Source organism: Equus caballus, chromosome 15, assembly GCF_041296265.1.
Source record: "Equus caballus isolate H_3958 breed thoroughbred chromosome 15, TB-T2T, whole genome shotgun sequence".
In the NCBI taxonomy this organism is placed as follows: Eukaryota; Metazoa; Chordata; class Mammalia; order Perissodactyla; family Equidae; genus Equus; species Equus caballus.
Window position 1 is genome coordinate 84,600,844 of NC_091698.1, and position 14,382 is coordinate 84,615,225.

Genomic DNA, 14,382 nt, shown 5'->3' on the forward strand with positions numbered 1-14,382 from the left:
CAGGCTGGCCTGGCGTCGCGGCTCGTCCTCACCCCCTCCTGGAGTCAGGAATAATATCCTCATTCCCCCGGGGAGGGGTCAAGATAGGCCAGGCAGCCGTTGAGTCTGAAACCAGGGGCAGGGCTTCTCCTGCCCTCCTGGCCGGCCCGGTTCTATCTGATCCCTGATTGGCTCGCCCGCTTCCTTTCGTTACAATCACTTCCTGGTCATGCTGTGGAAGCCTTTGCGGCTTCAGCTTTCTACCGACTACGCGTCCCGTGTGGCTCTGCGGCAGCGGAAGCGGAAGCGAGTACGGAGGTACCAGCTGGTCTCCGTAGGGGGGTAGGGGGCTCCATGAATGGACGCGGCGGCGGCGGCGGGAGCGGCCTGAGCTGGGCGCCAGGGCCAGGGCGGGGGGCTGCCCGGGGCCCGCGCCGCTGCATGGGGGCGACCTGCGGGCCCTGAGAGGAAGGGCGGGCGGCCGGGTCGAACCGGGAGGGGCGGGGCCGGGCGGCCGCAGGCCGGAGGCGCGTCGGGCTGGAGCCGGTCACGATGCCCCGAAGGAAGCAAAGCCACCCGCAGCCCGTGAAATGCGAGGGGGTCAAAGGTCAGGGGTCAGGGGCCGCGGAGGGGGGCGGTGGGGGTGGGGTCAGTGGAGTGGGTTCAGGTCGGGGTGAAGGGGGACTCCTGAGGGATGGGGTGGGCGATCTGGACTCCAGCTTCCCATAGAGGCATTAAGGGAACCTGAGAGGGTCTACGAGTACGGGAAGTACGGTCTTCGAGGGCTGGCTCCCCGGGTGCGGATGATGGGCACAGCTCCTGAGGGAGAATCTACAAGTTCCCTCCCCTCTTCAGTGGATACCGAAGACTCCCTCGACGAAGGACCCGGGTCCCTGGTATTGGAGAGTGATTTGCTACTAGGCCAGGATCTGGAGTTTGAGGAGGAAGAGGAGGAAGGTGACGGCAACAGCGACCAGCTCATGGGCTTTGAGAGAGACTCTGAAGGTGGGTTTGGGGGACTCGGTTAAAGATTAGTGACTGCTGGAACCCCAGCCCTTCAGGAGGCGCATTAGGGTTTAGTGCCACTGAGCAAAACACCGTTTCCTGCTACAACGTCTGGCTGGTTTAGTTTAGATTTGAGCCAGATTCCTTCATTTGCCTAATGGTCCAGTCAGTTCCATCACTTTGTTCAGGTGAAGTTCTGGGGCCTGGTCCGAAGGTATAAATACGGTGAACGAATCAGAGCAACTGGTTAAAACTAAATGCCCTTTTAATAACCTTGTCTTGCTCCCTAGTCCATTCCTTATGTAAGTTTACTTTTAAGAAGTTCAGGGAAGCAACTTCTCATTCAAGCTAGTACTTACGTCTAACCTAACTCCCTTTTACCTGCAGCATGAGCTCCTTTTGTATTGAGGTTTTAATCTCTACCCTCAAGTATCCTTCCATATTCATGTTCCCTGCGATCTTAGCATCACCCCATCCTAATGTGCTGCACTATTAACTCACTTATGCAGGATATTTTTGAAAGTCATTGAGGAAATCCATCCTTTAGGCTTAGTAGTAGTATCACATGCATTACTTTTGTTTCCACTTCCCTCCAAATTTTGCCTCACTTTTTGAGATAGTTTTTATTTTATAATCAGCTCCATACTAAAAGGGACCTTACTGATATAGGGCTTGGAAAAATGTCTCAGGCTTCTGCCTTGTGTATTTTTACTTCCTTATACCAAGAATCAGTTAATTACGTTATTGATTCGTTTCATTCTCTGGTCCAGTGTGAGCCCTTGATCTTTTTCCATTAAGTGAAACTAGGTACAATTCTGTCATCACTAGGTTAGTCCAGGCTCAGAGGTAGACAATTCATATTTAATTTTCGGGATCATTGAAGTGGAGAAGGGTGGGGCCAAGCAAGTGAGGAGACCACAAGTGAGAAGGGGAGTTTGGAGCCTGGTCCTACCCCATGTTGATGTCTCTTCTCATGTCTGTTTCACCAGGAGACTCTCTGGGAGCCAGGCCTGGGCTTCCCTATGGGCTGAGCGACGATGAGTCTGGGGGCGGCCGGGCATTAAGTGCCGAGAGTGAAGTTGAGGAGCCAGCCAGGGGTCCAGGGGAGGCCAGGGGTGAGAGGCCAGGCCCAGCCTGCAGGCTGTGGGGAGGGCCAACATGTGAGGGGCCGTGTTGTAGGGCAGGAGGGCCGGGTGGGGGACCCCCGCTGCCCCCGCTGCCCCCACGGCTACTATACTCATGCCGCCTCTGCGCCTTCGTGTCCCACTACTCGAGCCACCTGAAGCGGCACATGAAGATACACAGCGGGGAGAAGCCGTTCCGCTGTGGCCGCTGCCCCTACGCCTCAGCCCAGCTCGTCAACCTGACACGACATACCCGCACCCACACTGGCGAGAAGCCCTATCGCTGTCCCCACTGCCCCTTTGCCTGCAGCAGCCTGGGCAACCTGAGGCGGCATCAGCGCACCCATGCAAGGCCCCCCACTCTTCCCTGCCCGACCTGTGGCTTCCACTGCTGTGCTCCACGTCCAACCCGGCCTCCTAGTCCCACAGAGCAGGAGGGGGCAGTGACCCGGCGACCTGAAGGTAAAAAGCCAGGGACCAAAGAAACTGGCACGTGGGTGGGTGGCCCTAGGGTACTTGGATTCATAACCCAGGTTTCACTGTCCCCACAGATGCTCTGCTGCTTCCAGATTTGAGCCTGCATGTGCCACCAGGTGGTGCCAGTTTCCTGCCAGACTGTGGGCAGCTGCGGGGTGAAGGGGAGGGCCTATGTGGGACTGGATCAGAACCACTGCCAGAGCTGCTGTTCCCTTGGACCTGCCGGAACTGTGGTCAAGAGCTGGAGGAGGGGGAGGGGAGTCGGCTGGGAGCTGCCATGTGTGGGCGTTGCATGCGAGGAGAAGCTGGAGGGGATGCCAGTGGAGGGCCCCAGGGCCCCAGTGACAAAGGCTTTGCCTGTAGCCTCTGCCCGTTTGCTACTCATTATCCCAACCACCTGGCCCGGCACATGAAGACACACAGTGGCGAGAAGCCCTTTCGCTGTGCCCGCTGTCCCTATGCCTCTGCTCATCTGGATAATCTGAAACGGCACCAGCGCGTCCACACAGGAGAGAAGCCCTACAAGTGCCCCCTCTGCCCCTATGCCTGTGGCAACCTGGCCAACCTCAAGCGTCACGGTCGCATCCACTCTGGGGACAAACCTTTTCGGTGTAGCCTTTGCAACTACAGCTGCAACCAGAGCATGAACCTCAAACGCCACATGCTGCGTCATACAGGCGAGAAGCCCTTCCACTGTGCCACCTGCGCCTACACCACGGGCCACTGGGACAACTACAAACGCCACCAGAAGGTGCATGGGCATGGTGGGGCAGGAGGGTCTGGCCTCTCTGCCTCTGAGGGCTGGGCCTCACCTCATAGCCCTCCCTCCGTTTTGAGCTCTCGGGGTCCTTCAGCCCTGGGTGCCACTGGTAGCCGGGCTCTCCATACAGACTCACCCTGAACTAGGTCCTTCTCCCTCAGGGCCCTATGGACTAGCCCTGACTCTCCTGTATGTTTTATACAGCTGGACCAGAAGCCACCTTTTCTTTCCACCCCCGCTGGCCAGGGGCTCCACACAGACTAACCTAGGCACTATATGGACCAGCCCAAACCCCATGGGCAGGGGCCCATGTGGACCAGGGGGCCTTGCCTTGACTGAAGCACTTCATGAGCTCAGTGAGAAGGGCCTGTATTTACCTCTATTGCTCCCAGGGGCTGTGGAGGAACTGGCTGGGGGACTGCCCAGCCTTCCACCTGTTTATTTAACTTATTTCAGTGCTTTATAATAAAGGAAACACTAACAAAGCCATGTCTATGCTGAGTTGGCAGTGGCAAGCACAGCTCGGCCTCACCCTTAGCACAGCAGTCCATGCTGTGATCGGGGGAGCAGGGGCAGTGAGAGGGAACCAGAGGTAGGCAGCAATCAGGCTGAGTTTAATGACGGGAAGCTGGGCCAGACCATACACAGACCTCTGCCCATCCCCTTGGCCCATGGCCCCAAGAAGCCAGAAGCAGGCTAGGGGGAGCTGTGGTTCCTCCCCAAGGCAGGTAGCCATGGTCCCTTGGACTTTGTGCAAAATACTAAATGCTAGTTTGGCATTGAGGGCCAGCTCTGAAAAGAGAGGGGATAGTCCTTTGTGCAGCCATCCCAGGGGGAAAGGGAAGGTAGGTTAGAAGGCCCCTGGCCGAGAGGAGGAAAGGGGAAGGTAGGAAGGAAAAGAGCCCCCAGCTTGGGGGAATCAGGCACAGGGCAAATTTCTGAACATTCCTCCAGGGTAGAGAGCAGACATCCAAGCACTGGAGATCACAGATCCTCATCTCCAATGCCCTCGAAGGCGAAATTGCCGTGGACATCACTGGCACTGGCATCTGTGCTGGGACTGCCAATCCCTCGCAAGCTCACGGCACTCAGCTTGCTCTGTAACAAAGGCAGGGTGGGGTCAGAGGGCTCAAGCCTCCCTAAGATGCTCTACCAACACAAGCCTCACCAACCCTCATGGGAAACTTACTGAGAGTTTGACTATGGACTCCCGGCTGGCATCAGGTGACTCCTGGGGAAGAGAATGCAGAGGTGTCACAGACCTCACTGGGGGAGGTGAGACAAGACTGGGGGCTGGGGTACTGACCAGGGAGTAATACTTACAAGCAGTGGAGGGGACTTCACTGCTTGCTGGCTGTCTGAGTGTCTCAGGGTGCCCCCCACCCGCCGGCGCAGCATCTGGAGATGGAGACACGATGTGCTGATAAGGGCAGGATCACTCCCTTTGGAATCCCAATCACTTCACCTCCCTCTCAGAAGCCTCACACCTATGACAAAAGGCAGGGAGAGCATAGCCACTCAGCTGCCTGGTCCACGCTTGCTGCTTACCTTCCTGATACTGCCGCCAGATTTCTTCACCATCAGTTCATCTACCATGGACTGCAGGCAGATGCTCATCATGATAGCCTGAGGGCAAGAAGAGAGGTCAGCCTGACTAGAGTGATCATTCTGAGTCCAGCACCCCTAAGACAAGGGCTCCCACTCACATGGAGTCCTGGAAGCCCTAGACTTGGGTATCTAAGAGAGACGGTGCAATGGGCTCCAGAGGAGGCCTGAGGGTGGGCTCACACCTGGGGGCTGGTGATGGTGACCCACTGTAGCCGATCCTTGCTCATGAGGTATTCGAAAGCCAGTTCCAGGCGTACCTCACCCCGGCCCCGGCCTGGGCTGCTTGTGCCTCCGCTGGGCAGTGGCACCTGGGAGAGGAAGGAGAATTAGGCTGAGTTCATTCTGACTAGTCTCCCTCTCACCTTGACCCACTGCAGCCCATTCCTAAAGCTCAAGGCTTGCCAGGCCCCTATCCTGAAGGCCTCCCTGTCCTATCCCAACTCACAGAGGAGGTGACCCGCCAGCACCGCATGCGGGTGACCCGGAAGGAACCTTCACGGAGTTGCTGGCCAGGAAGGCGGAGCTGGAGGCTGAGTTCACTGTTGCCTGCGCTCACCACCACGGGACAGTCCTTCTCTGGGAAGTCAGCCACACAGGCGTCGAAGCGCAAGTAGCCATAGTGCCGCAGTGTCTGGGCCAGCCGCAGGAACTGAAACCCAGTGACCATGAGGGGCAGGTCAGGAGATGGAGGTAGCCCAGAGAAAGCAACCCCTTGAAGGAGACAGGGAGGCAGGGCTCACCTCCTTCTTAGAGACCTTCTCTTGCAGAGATTTGAGCTGCCGGTGCTGCTCCTTGGTGACCAGGATCCATCCACGCTCAATGTCTGATACTGTCTAGAGTAGAAACAAGGCGTGGGGGGTTTGGTGCTCCCAGTCAGAGGTCCAAGGAAAGTGTCCAGTTACCTCTGTCCAGCCTGACCCCTAGCCCCACACCTGAGCGACCTCTTTACAGTGAGTCCTTGACAATATCAAAGTAGGGATTGTAGAGGTTGTGCCAGGTGCCGTCATAGTATGCTAGAAACTTCCCCATGAACTAGGAGTAAAAACATGAAAGGAGTTTTCTTGGCAGAGTAGGACACCAGAGTCATTTTCAGGGGAAGGGTTCTGAGGCAGCTCCAAGCTCACCTGAGCATAAAGCAGGTTCAGGCCAACCCGGTTCTCCATGACGTCATCATCATAGGCAGAGTCCCAATAACTGTGAGGCCAAGGGGTGGAAAGGGGCTAAGCTGGGGTAAGGCAAGAGGTAGAATGGAAAATAGGGGCAAAACAGGAGCAATCTGGAACTATCAGGCTAATGGTGGTACAGTAGGAGGAAGCTTGGGAGGCCTGCTAGAAACACCCAGCACTACCCCCTTCTCCAGATTATTCTGTCTTGACACATGGTCCAATAATCCAATCCAGCACCCTCTCCCTCCAAGCCCAGCCCTGACCTTTTCCTTAGCACAATCTTATACTCTTGACTTCGAAGACTGGTCACAGACACATAAGGCAGCTCAAACTCTTGCAACTTTCGTACAACTATGGGTTAAAAAAGAAAAAAATGCCATGAGACTCAAGAGGAGGGAATCAAGAGAGAAGCCCTAAGGAAATGCCACATTCTGAGAGGAAGACAGGGAGGCAAATTCACTACTGGAAGCACAAGGGAGCCGTAAAGTCCAAAGAAACTCACAAGAAAAGGCTCCATCCTCTTTTTCTCGAACTAGAAAGAGACTAAAATATCCGATCAAGTCATCTGGAAGATCCAGCTTTGCGGCCACAGCCTGGAGATAGGGAAGGAAGTACAGCTCATCATACTGACTGGTTCCAGTCACCCCCAAGCCTGAGACCCTGGGGTGCAAGAAGAGGAAGGGCAGTGAAGAACAAGTGCCTTACCTCCAGGACATCCTCAGTCTGATCTGAAGTTAGCACACTGACCAGCACTTTCTGCCCGTTGCTGAGCAGCACTTCCAAGGAGACCTCCTCTGTGGGGACTTGCTGTGTCTCCTGGTTGTGAGCGCACATAGGAATAGGAGGCACCACCTTGTTAACATATATCCAGCACCCAGCTCTGACCCATCCCCGACTCTCTATTTCTAGCTCCCTCTGATATCTTTATTCTCAGCTGCTTAATTACAGGCTGGGTTTCCTTGATTTCACTGGTACAGCAGAAGCCCCAATCCATAAAAAAAGGTGCTAGGATGACACTTCTGTAGCCACCTCATTAAAATGATGTGGCCCTACAGGAAAGTCCTTCCCTTAAATCTTGGTCCCACCCAAAGGCTTACCTGTTGTGCCCGACGCAGGAAACTATTGAAGGTCTCACTGCTCCCAAGCAATGGGTCTTGCCGAACTGTGGGGACAAGAGAACAATGTTCCAGTAACTTAGGACTCCCTCTTGGCTAACCCTAGTTCTCTTCCTGGTAGGTACCCCCAGACCCCATTTCCTGGGCTGCTGGTGGCCTGTCACATCCCCTAGCTGGCCTCATCTCACTCACTGTTTGCATAAATTCTTCACCTGCCTCACCCTTGGCTGCCATCTAATTGGTCTATAGAAGTAGGAAAATACCAAGGATGTTAATCTAAAGTACATCAGATACAAATTAAGTTCTCTCCACCAATCTAAATTGCTTTAAGACTATTCCGTGTTATATTAGTACTTCTCACAGATGTTAGTGCCCAAATTGCTCTGCTAGTACCCAGAGCATCCTTGAATGCTATTTACTTTTGCTAATTAAGTAACAGCTCAAACAAGAGGCTTCCCAGAATTAATTCAGCACCTTCTAGAGAGCGGCTGTTTTGAGCCTCTCCCCACAGTCCTCAACACAGTCAGCCTGAAGTTCCCTACAACCACTCACCAGCTTGCATGTATTTCTCTAACTGCTCTCTCCTCTGTTCTACCTCAGCAGGTGTCAGAGAGAAAAGCTTCTTTGGTGGAAATGCAGGAAGCACATTGGCCCCATACTCCTTCCGAAGCTACGTGGAGAAAGAGATACAACCTTTCACATAAACATAGCAAGTGAAAAGAGGCAATCTACACTCACAGTGTTCTCTTGGGCTCCCCTTCCCTTCCCTCAGTCCCTGCTCCCCTGATTACCCTGGTCATCTGGGAAATGATTCCTTTGGCAGAGGTAGCATCCCAAGGGAGCCATTCCTCTGTCCCAGATATAAGTTTTTTCCTATCTTACTGTGTACAAGTCAGTCCATTCACAGTGTGGGGAAGGTTTGTATGGGGCCAGGGCCTAGAGAACCACTTGACTATCTAGCAAGACTGTGTTCATTGAACCCTCACAGGCAACAAAGGACTTTATAAGGAAAATTTATATACACGAACAGTTAAGTAATAGTTAAATATGTTCACAAAGTATCTTAGGACTTAAAGGGACTTTGCGGATCAACCAGTCCATTTTCAGTTGTAGAAACTGAGCCCCAAAGAAATTGGGTAATTTGACCAGGTCACAATCTGGTGAGGAGAACAAACATTGCATCACAGATACATAAGGATAACTGCAACAGCTACACGCACTGAGAGGATCCAAAGAGCACAGAAAGAAATTGGTGAATGGTTTGTATGAGCAAGGAAAAGAATTTCAAGTTGCAGCTCAGATGACAGAAGGAATGTACTTTGGCAGCAGGGGGCGAGGGTGGGTCGGTTTTTCCATGCACAGGCAAAGGCTAAAGTAGGACTGGGGACAGAGAAGCAGGAAGGAGGACGTGAGCATAGGAAGGAGCAGTTAAGAGCAGCAGACAATAAGCTTCTTAGGCAGTTCCCCGGAAATGTCAGCCGATAAGATAAAGCACCAGATCCTCCCCCGTGGCAATGATTAAAGACAAACTACAGCCGACGGGAAAGCGACCAGGGGGGAAATGGAGACACTGATGCCCAGGTGTAGAAAAGGGCTTGATGCTGCCTCAAGACAGGGGTGCTAGTCCCACCTGCTCATGCAGCCCCAGGAGCTGGCTGTAGCGCACCCGACAGTGCAGGACTCCATTCACGTGAATGTTATAGGCCTGAGGACACAAAAGCAGGTAAGCATTTTAGGGTTGCGCGCTCTGGGAGACCCCTTTGAGAACCTTGGCCGGAAGTTGCCTCCGCACAGCTCCGCCTGAGTAACGCGCCGAGATCTTCCTAGGGTTTGTCAGTATGTTTTCCCCAGGGCCAGGTCCCAAAGCACAAGGACCAGGCCGGGTCAAACTCGTGCGCTCGTGCCGCAGTCTCCCTCCCGAAGAGGCCAGTGACGCCCACCAAAGTAGCCGCAGCCCAACCGGGGGAGGCGACGCGGCCGAACAAAGGATCTACAGGAGCTGGGGCAACCTGTGGACGAATCTGAAACGTGATATCATCTCCCAGTAAGGCCGTCGGGAGTCGGCGGCCTGGGACAAGGCCCGAAGGGTGGCGGCCAGGCCTCGGGGGCCGCTCGGAGAGGGCTCCGGCCCGTTATCCCCGCCCCTGCCCGGCCCTGCTCCGGCCGCTCCTCACCACGTAGGCGGAGCCGCCGCTGTCCCCGCTGCGGGACTCGGTTTCAGGAATGGAAAAGTGCATGTTCCCTGCGGCAGGGCCCGGTCGGGCTCCGGACTCTGAGGGCCGCAGCGGCTTGGCACGCTCGCCTCCGCTGCTCAGCGCGTCCCCGCTGCCTCACTCGCCATTTTGGCGAGGGCCTGAGATTGGAGGTGGGAAGGGCGGTGGGACGTCCGCTCTGGGGCGCAGCTTCCCCGGCATGCTGGGAACCGTAGTCTAAAGGGCGAGAGGAAACTGCCGGGACTGGAGCCCAAAGTTGAGATGGCCCTTATTGCGACCCGTAGCCGGGGGCGGTGCCCCGGTGCACGTCGGGTATGGTAGTCCGCTTGGGGCTGCACGCCGAGGGTGTAGGCCCAGGTGGCGCTGTAGTTCCAGTGTTAGCGGCGGGCGGAGCCTAGGACAGAGGGTGATGGCTGCCGTAGCTGTGGCTGTTCGCGAGGGTGAGTGAAGGGCCCGGGCGCGCAAACAGGTACGCGAGCCGACGGGCTCCAGACGGCTACTGCTGGGCCCTGAGCCTTTCTGTGCCCTGTGGTTCCGTTCCGGTGCCACGCCAGACTCTGGTGTGCACTGCCTCGGGCGCAGCCCTGCGCCCCGTACCGGCTGGTCACTGTGAGAAGGGTGGGTGCCCCCTCCTTCCTCCCTCCCCCGCCTTCCCTTTGATCCTGCCGCGCACTGCGTCCCCACGCGGATCTCGGGCTCGCCTCTTGCCTCGCGGCGGAGCCCTAGTCATGCCGACCCAGCAGCCAGCTACGCCGACTACGAGTCCCCCCAAACCCTCCTGGAGCCTCTCTGGCTCACTTTGTGCCCTGTTTTCTAATGCAGACTCGGGATCTGGGATGAAGGCGGAGCTTTCTTCTCGGCCTGGGGTAAGTGAGGGTGCCCTCTGAAGCCGCCTGTCACGCTCTACGCAGAAGGCTGTGTCAGCTTCATTCCGCCCCAATCTTCACCTGTGTTTCACTTTATTTCTCAGTAAAGCTAGGAGATTTTACAGTTCTTTCAGCCCCAACGGTTTGTGACTCTGACCCTGGAGGAGAAGCTTTCGTTCCTGTAGGATGTAAGCTTGTAACAGGTAGCTGGTGAGAGTTAGGGAGGATTAGGGACTTTGTGGGAATCTTGTAAGCACCCAGTAGTGTTTATTCACCTTTGGAATTGTTGGGGGAAGAGCAGTATTCTGTGTCTGTGTCTTAGACAGGGGGGAGGGAGATGACCCAAGAAGAGAAGCTGCAGCTTCGGAAGGAAAAGAAACAGCAGAAGAAGAAACGGAAGGAGGAAAAGGGGGCAGAACCAGAAACTGGCTCTGCTGTATCTGCAGCCCAATGTCAAGGTGCGGGGGCTTTTTTTTACAAGGCTGGGGCGTGGAGCTGGTAGAGGGATGTGGTGGGAGAGAAGAGGGGGAGACAGGACAAAGTTGGTTTGAGCAAGTGAAGAGCGAAGAAGTTTAGATAAGCAGGGAGAGATGCTTTCGCTGGGGTGTAGATATTACCTGCCTAGGGCTTGGGCATCTCTTCCTTCTACTTTTAGTAGGCCCAACCAAAGAACTGCTGGGACCAGGCAGTCAGTTGGGCACTGCTGGGGAGAAAGTTCCAGCTGGTCGGAGTAAAGCTGAACTTCGTGCTGAACGGCGGGCCAAGCAGGAGGCTGAGCGTGCCCTGAAACAGGCAAGAAAAGGGGAACAAGGAGGGCTCCCTCCTCCAGCCCACCCCAGCACAGCTGGAGAAACCCCCTCAGGTATCTTCCCTTCATTTCAAGATCTCTGTTGATTCTGATTCTCATGTTAGCTCAGGCTTCCCATGGTAAAATAGCTCTCCCCTCCCATTCTTCACCTTGGTTCCCAGCGTTCCCAATTCTCCCCTCAACCTCATCCTATCCCTATTTCTCCTTCTACTCTTTTCTCCCCTGTTCTTCCCCTCTCTTTGTCCTATTTTTCTTGATGTTCCTTATGCCCTAAAAGCAAATTTCTCATTATCACCTACAGTGTCTTGAAAACGTGATCATTTTCTTTTAGGAGTTAAGCATGTCCCTGAGCACACTCAGGTTGATGACCCCACACTTCTTCGAAGACTTGTTAAAAAACCAGAGCGACAACAGGTAGGAAGTAGGTTTGGTGCGTGGCCAGAAAGAGCCTAGAGAGATGGGATAGAGGGAGGAGAGGTGCTCTGGGCAAAGTGAGACCCTGGAGAAAGATGGGTATTTGAGTCAAAGTGGTCTCACTTTGTACTTCCTTTCCAGCTTTATCCCATAAGTTTTAATCTCTGGGCCACTGGTCCTGTTCCTCTGTTTTGTCAAGGTTCCTACACGAAAGGACTATGGATCCAAAGTCAGTCTCTTCTCCCATCTACCCCAGTACAGCAGACACAACTCTCTGACCCAGTATATGAGGTAGGATCGTATAAAATTGTCATAATTTTTAAGTCTAAGGAGTTTTAGTAACTTTTTGTTGAAAGTGACTGGAAATTTGAGATTGGATCTTTGGGAAGAAGCATGAACACAAGGCAAAACTCTAGAGGCAATGGGGGTGTCTGGTGCTAGTGAAGGAAGTTCCTTTTCATCAGGGGCAGGTGGGCAGTAGGTGCTCAAGCTCCCTTGCAAAATGTGTGTGACACCGCCATCCCATCAGCATCCCATCCTCTGTGATCCACCCAGCCATGGTGCGACTCGGCCTGCAGTACTCCCAGGGCCTGATCAGTGGCTCCAATGCCCGGTGTATTGCCCTGCTTCGTGCCTTGCAGCAGGTATGCCCCATCCTGTTCCCTCTTATGACCCAACCCCATCTTCCCCAACACTACCCCAGCTTCTCTCACCAGAGTAATCTCTGGGGGAGAGAGGCAGTGACTCCACCCTCAGAACACTTTCCTCAGTGAAGCTTACCCTATCCGCCTTTCAGAGACTTTTATTAGGGAGCATTTTGCTGATCAACTTGTGTACCCCATAGGTGATTCAGGATTACACAACACCTCCCAATGAAGAACTCTCAAGAGACCTAGTGAATAAACTAAAGCCCTACTTCAGGTAAGGACAACCACTTCAAGTCCACTCCCACCTCGCCCAGTCCTTTTCTTTTGCTCTTCTACATCTATTTTTATTGTTCTGTTCTCTGTCTTCTTGTTAAAGAAATCCTTTAAAATGTGAAAGCTTTGTAAGTGGTAAAGAGTCATGCAAATGTTGTTACAGTTTCCTGACCCAGTGCCGTCCCCTGTCAGCAAGCATGTACAATGCTATCAAGTTCCTTAACAAGGAGATCACCAGTGTGAGCGGCTCCGAGCGGGAAGAGGAGGTGATGAGTATGAGGGATGAGCAAGGCATGCACCTGGGAGTAGAGCGGAGAAACGTGTTCAGGGCTCCCAGGAGGGGCAAGGCGGCTGTTCTGTCCTAGTCAAGGATTAAGGAAGTGATTGAGCTGTCTGACTTGTGCCACCTTTGGGTGCCCTTTGAGCCCATCATTACACGCATATTCAGACATCTGGCATGATAGTCAGAGGAAGAAATGTGTCCATTTCTTGTTCCCTAAGCATCTCACTCCATTTAGGCCAAGTCACAACTTCGAGCAGCCATTGATCGGTATGTGCAAGAGAAGATTGTGCTTGCATCTCAGGCAATTTCACGCTTTGCTTATAAGAAGATCAGTAATGGAGATGTGATCCTGGTATATGGATGGTATGGTCCAGACCCTATGACTGAGAAAATTGGGGAGTGAAATGATCTGAAGAAGGGACTACCATTTTGCCCTTTAGAAATGAGCTGGCCATCAGTTAGTGACATTTATAACTGAATCCTCCTCTCCATTTGCTCCAGCTCATCTCTGGTATCACGAATTCTTCAGGAGGCTTGGACTAAGGGCCGGCGGTTTCGGGTGGTAGTGGTGGATAGCCGGCCACGGCTGGAGGGAAGACACACGCTACGTTCTCTGGTCCGTGCTGGGGTCCCTGCCTCCTACCTGCTGATTCCTGCAGCCTCCTATGTGCTCCCAGAGGTGAGGGCAGAGGACAGGGACTCCAAAATTGAAGTAAGAGGGTGTAGTAGTATAGACGTAATCCCACCTTCCCAAGGTTACAATTACTTAGAAATGTTAGGATTGTACATCCTGTTTATTTTTAATAGGAAAAAAATATCTAAGCGTGCTATTGCCCAGTCTAGCTATTGCAAGAACATTATATTAAACTGGCAGCCACCAAGAGGGAACATGACAAAAGTAACTTCAGAGTTTAGTTTTCCTTTGGGTGGTATGGTGGGTCAACGGTCAGGTGTTTTCCAAGAAGAGCCATCATTAAGATTTGTTACTCATTGTCTTAATATTGTTGTCGTGGGCAGGAGTGGGGAACTTTATTTTGCATTGATCACATATCACATTTTCTCTCCCTTTCCACTCTCCAAAATAGGTTTCTAAGGTGCTATTGGGAGCTCACGCACTCCTGGCCAACGGGTCTGTGATGTCACGGGTAGGGACGGCACAGCTAGCTCTGGTGGCACGAGCCCATAATGTGCCAGTGCTGGTCTGCTGTGAGACATACAAGTTCTGTGAGCGTGTGCAGACTGATGCCTTTGTCTCTAATGAGCTAGGTAAGGAGCCTAGAAGGGCATAAGAGAAGGTTCCAGGGACCTGAGAAGATTTGGGAGGGACAGGCAAGGTTGAACTACAACTTGTTTTCTAAAAGTACCTAAATGGATACACCTCCCATTGCAGATGACCCTGACGATCTGCTGTGTGAGCGAGGAGAACGTGTGGCCCTGGCTAACTGGCAGAACCACTCGTCCCTACGGTTGTTGAATCTGGTCTATGATGTGACTCCCCCAGAGCTTGTGGATCTGGTGATCACAGAGCTGGGAATGATCCCTTGCAGTTCTGTACCTGTTGTCCTTCGAGTCAAGAGTAGTGACCAGTGAGTGGGGGAACACAGGGTCAATAAAGGACATACTCCCTACACTCAGCAACTCTGC

General features: G+C 53.6%; 3 protein-coding genes across 19 annotated transcripts; 2 read left to right on the top strand and 1 right to left on the bottom strand.

Moving 5' to 3' along the window:
* Nucleotides 1–209: 209 nt before the first annotated feature.
* Nucleotides 210–6,470, top strand: ZNF513 (zinc finger protein 513). 2 transcript variants are annotated; one of them, XM_023619333.2, is made up of 4 exons: nucleotides 210–297; nucleotides 835–984; nucleotides 1,974–2,570; nucleotides 2,660–3,830. In XM_023619333.2, the coding sequence occupies exons 2-4, from the start codon at nucleotides 960–962 to the stop codon at nucleotides 3,484–3,486; spliced, it is 1,449 nt and encodes a 482-aa protein (XP_023475101.1). In that variant the 5' UTR covers nucleotides 210–297; nucleotides 835–959; the 3' UTR covers nucleotides 3,487–3,830. The 2 variants fall into 2 exon arrangements, with proteins under 2 accessions (XP_023475101.1, XP_023475100.1); XM_023619332.2 differs by lacking the exon at nucleotides 210–297 and adding an exon at nucleotides 404–586 and having other exon boundaries at nucleotides 2,660–6,470.
* On the bottom strand, nucleotides 3,939–9,826 carry SNX17 (sorting nexin 17). Of its 2 annotated transcripts, XM_001502317.6 has the most exons (15): nucleotides 9,409–9,826; nucleotides 8,865–8,939; nucleotides 7,787–7,904; nucleotides 7,217–7,281; nucleotides 6,825–6,935; nucleotides 6,622–6,712; nucleotides 6,383–6,470; nucleotides 6,078–6,147; nucleotides 5,694–5,786; nucleotides 5,399–5,602; nucleotides 5,136–5,261; nucleotides 4,894–4,971; nucleotides 4,669–4,743; nucleotides 4,535–4,576; nucleotides 3,939–4,443 (listed from the first exon to the last, which is right to left on the bottom strand). In XM_001502317.6, the coding sequence occupies exons 1-15, from the start codon at nucleotides 9,469–9,471 to the stop codon at nucleotides 4,330–4,332; spliced, it is 1,413 nt and encodes a 470-aa protein (XP_001502367.1). In that variant the 5' UTR covers nucleotides 9,472–9,826; the 3' UTR covers nucleotides 3,939–4,329. The 2 variants fall into 2 exon arrangements, with proteins under 2 accessions (XP_001502367.1, XP_070091787.1); XM_070235686.1 differs by lacking the exon at nucleotides 8,865–8,939 and having other exon boundaries at nucleotides 9,003–9,601.
* EIF2B4 (eukaryotic translation initiation factor 2B subunit delta) lies at nucleotides 8,451–14,376 on the top strand. Of its 15 annotated transcripts, none has more exons than XM_023619328.2 (13): nucleotides 8,451–8,957; nucleotides 10,270–10,313; nucleotides 10,636–10,771; nucleotides 10,969–11,175; nucleotides 11,453–11,535; nucleotides 11,735–11,826; nucleotides 12,065–12,179; nucleotides 12,380–12,456; nucleotides 12,619–12,721; nucleotides 12,974–13,101; nucleotides 13,240–13,417; nucleotides 13,824–14,004; nucleotides 14,129–14,376. In XM_023619328.2, exons 2-13 carry the CDS (start codon nucleotides 10,284–10,286, stop codon nucleotides 14,326–14,328), a joined length of 1,530 nt encoding a protein of 509 aa, XP_023475096.1. In that variant the 5' UTR covers nucleotides 8,451–8,957; nucleotides 10,270–10,283; the 3' UTR covers nucleotides 14,329–14,376. The 15 variants fall into 15 exon arrangements, with proteins under 15 accessions (XP_023475096.1, XP_070091775.1, XP_070091780.1 ...); XM_070235674.1 differs by having other exon boundaries at nucleotides 10,972–11,175; XM_070235679.1 differs by having other exon boundaries at nucleotides 8,766–8,957; nucleotides 12,091–12,179.
* The last annotated feature ends 6 nt before the right edge of the window (nucleotides 14,377–14,382 follow it).

Bases quoted from the DNA above. Each gene is read 5' to 3' on its own strand.
- ZNF513 (XM_023619332.2), top strand. From the start codon at position 532: ATGCCCCGAAGGAAGCAAAGCCACCCGCAGCCCGTGAAATGCGAGGGG. The intron at 587-834 runs GTCAGGGGTCAG...TCCCCTCTTCAG, and splicing joins GAAATGCGAGGGGGTCAAAG to TGGATACCGAAGACTCCCTC. The intron at 2,571-2,659 runs GTAAAAAGCCAG...CTGTCCCCACAG, and splicing joins AGTGACCCGGCGACCTGAAG to ATGCTCTGCTGCTTCCAGAT.
- EIF2B4 (XM_014731242.3), top strand. From the start codon at position 10,176: ATGCCGACCCAGCAGCCAGCTACGCCGACTACGAGTCCCCCCAAACCC. The intron at 10,314-10,635 runs GTAAGTGAGGGT...TCTGTGTCTTAG, and splicing joins AGCTTTCTTCTCGGCCTGGG to ACAGGGGGGAGGGAGATGAC. The intron at 12,180-12,379 runs GTATGCCCCATC...TGTACCCCATAG, and splicing joins TGCTTCGTGCCTTGCAGCAG to GTGATTCAGGATTACACAAC.
- SNX17 (XM_001502317.6), bottom strand. From the start codon at position 9,471: ATGCACTTTTCCATTCCTGAAACCGAGTCCCGCAGCGGGGACAGCGGC. The intron at 7,905-8,864 runs GTGGGACTAGCA...TTCTCCACGTAG, and splicing joins TCCTGGGGCTGCATGAGCAG to CTTCGGAAGGAGTATGGGGC. The intron at 4,972-5,135 runs GTGTGAGCCCAC...TCTTGCCCTCAG, and splicing joins TCACCATCACCAGCCCCCAG to GCTATCATGATGAGCATCTG.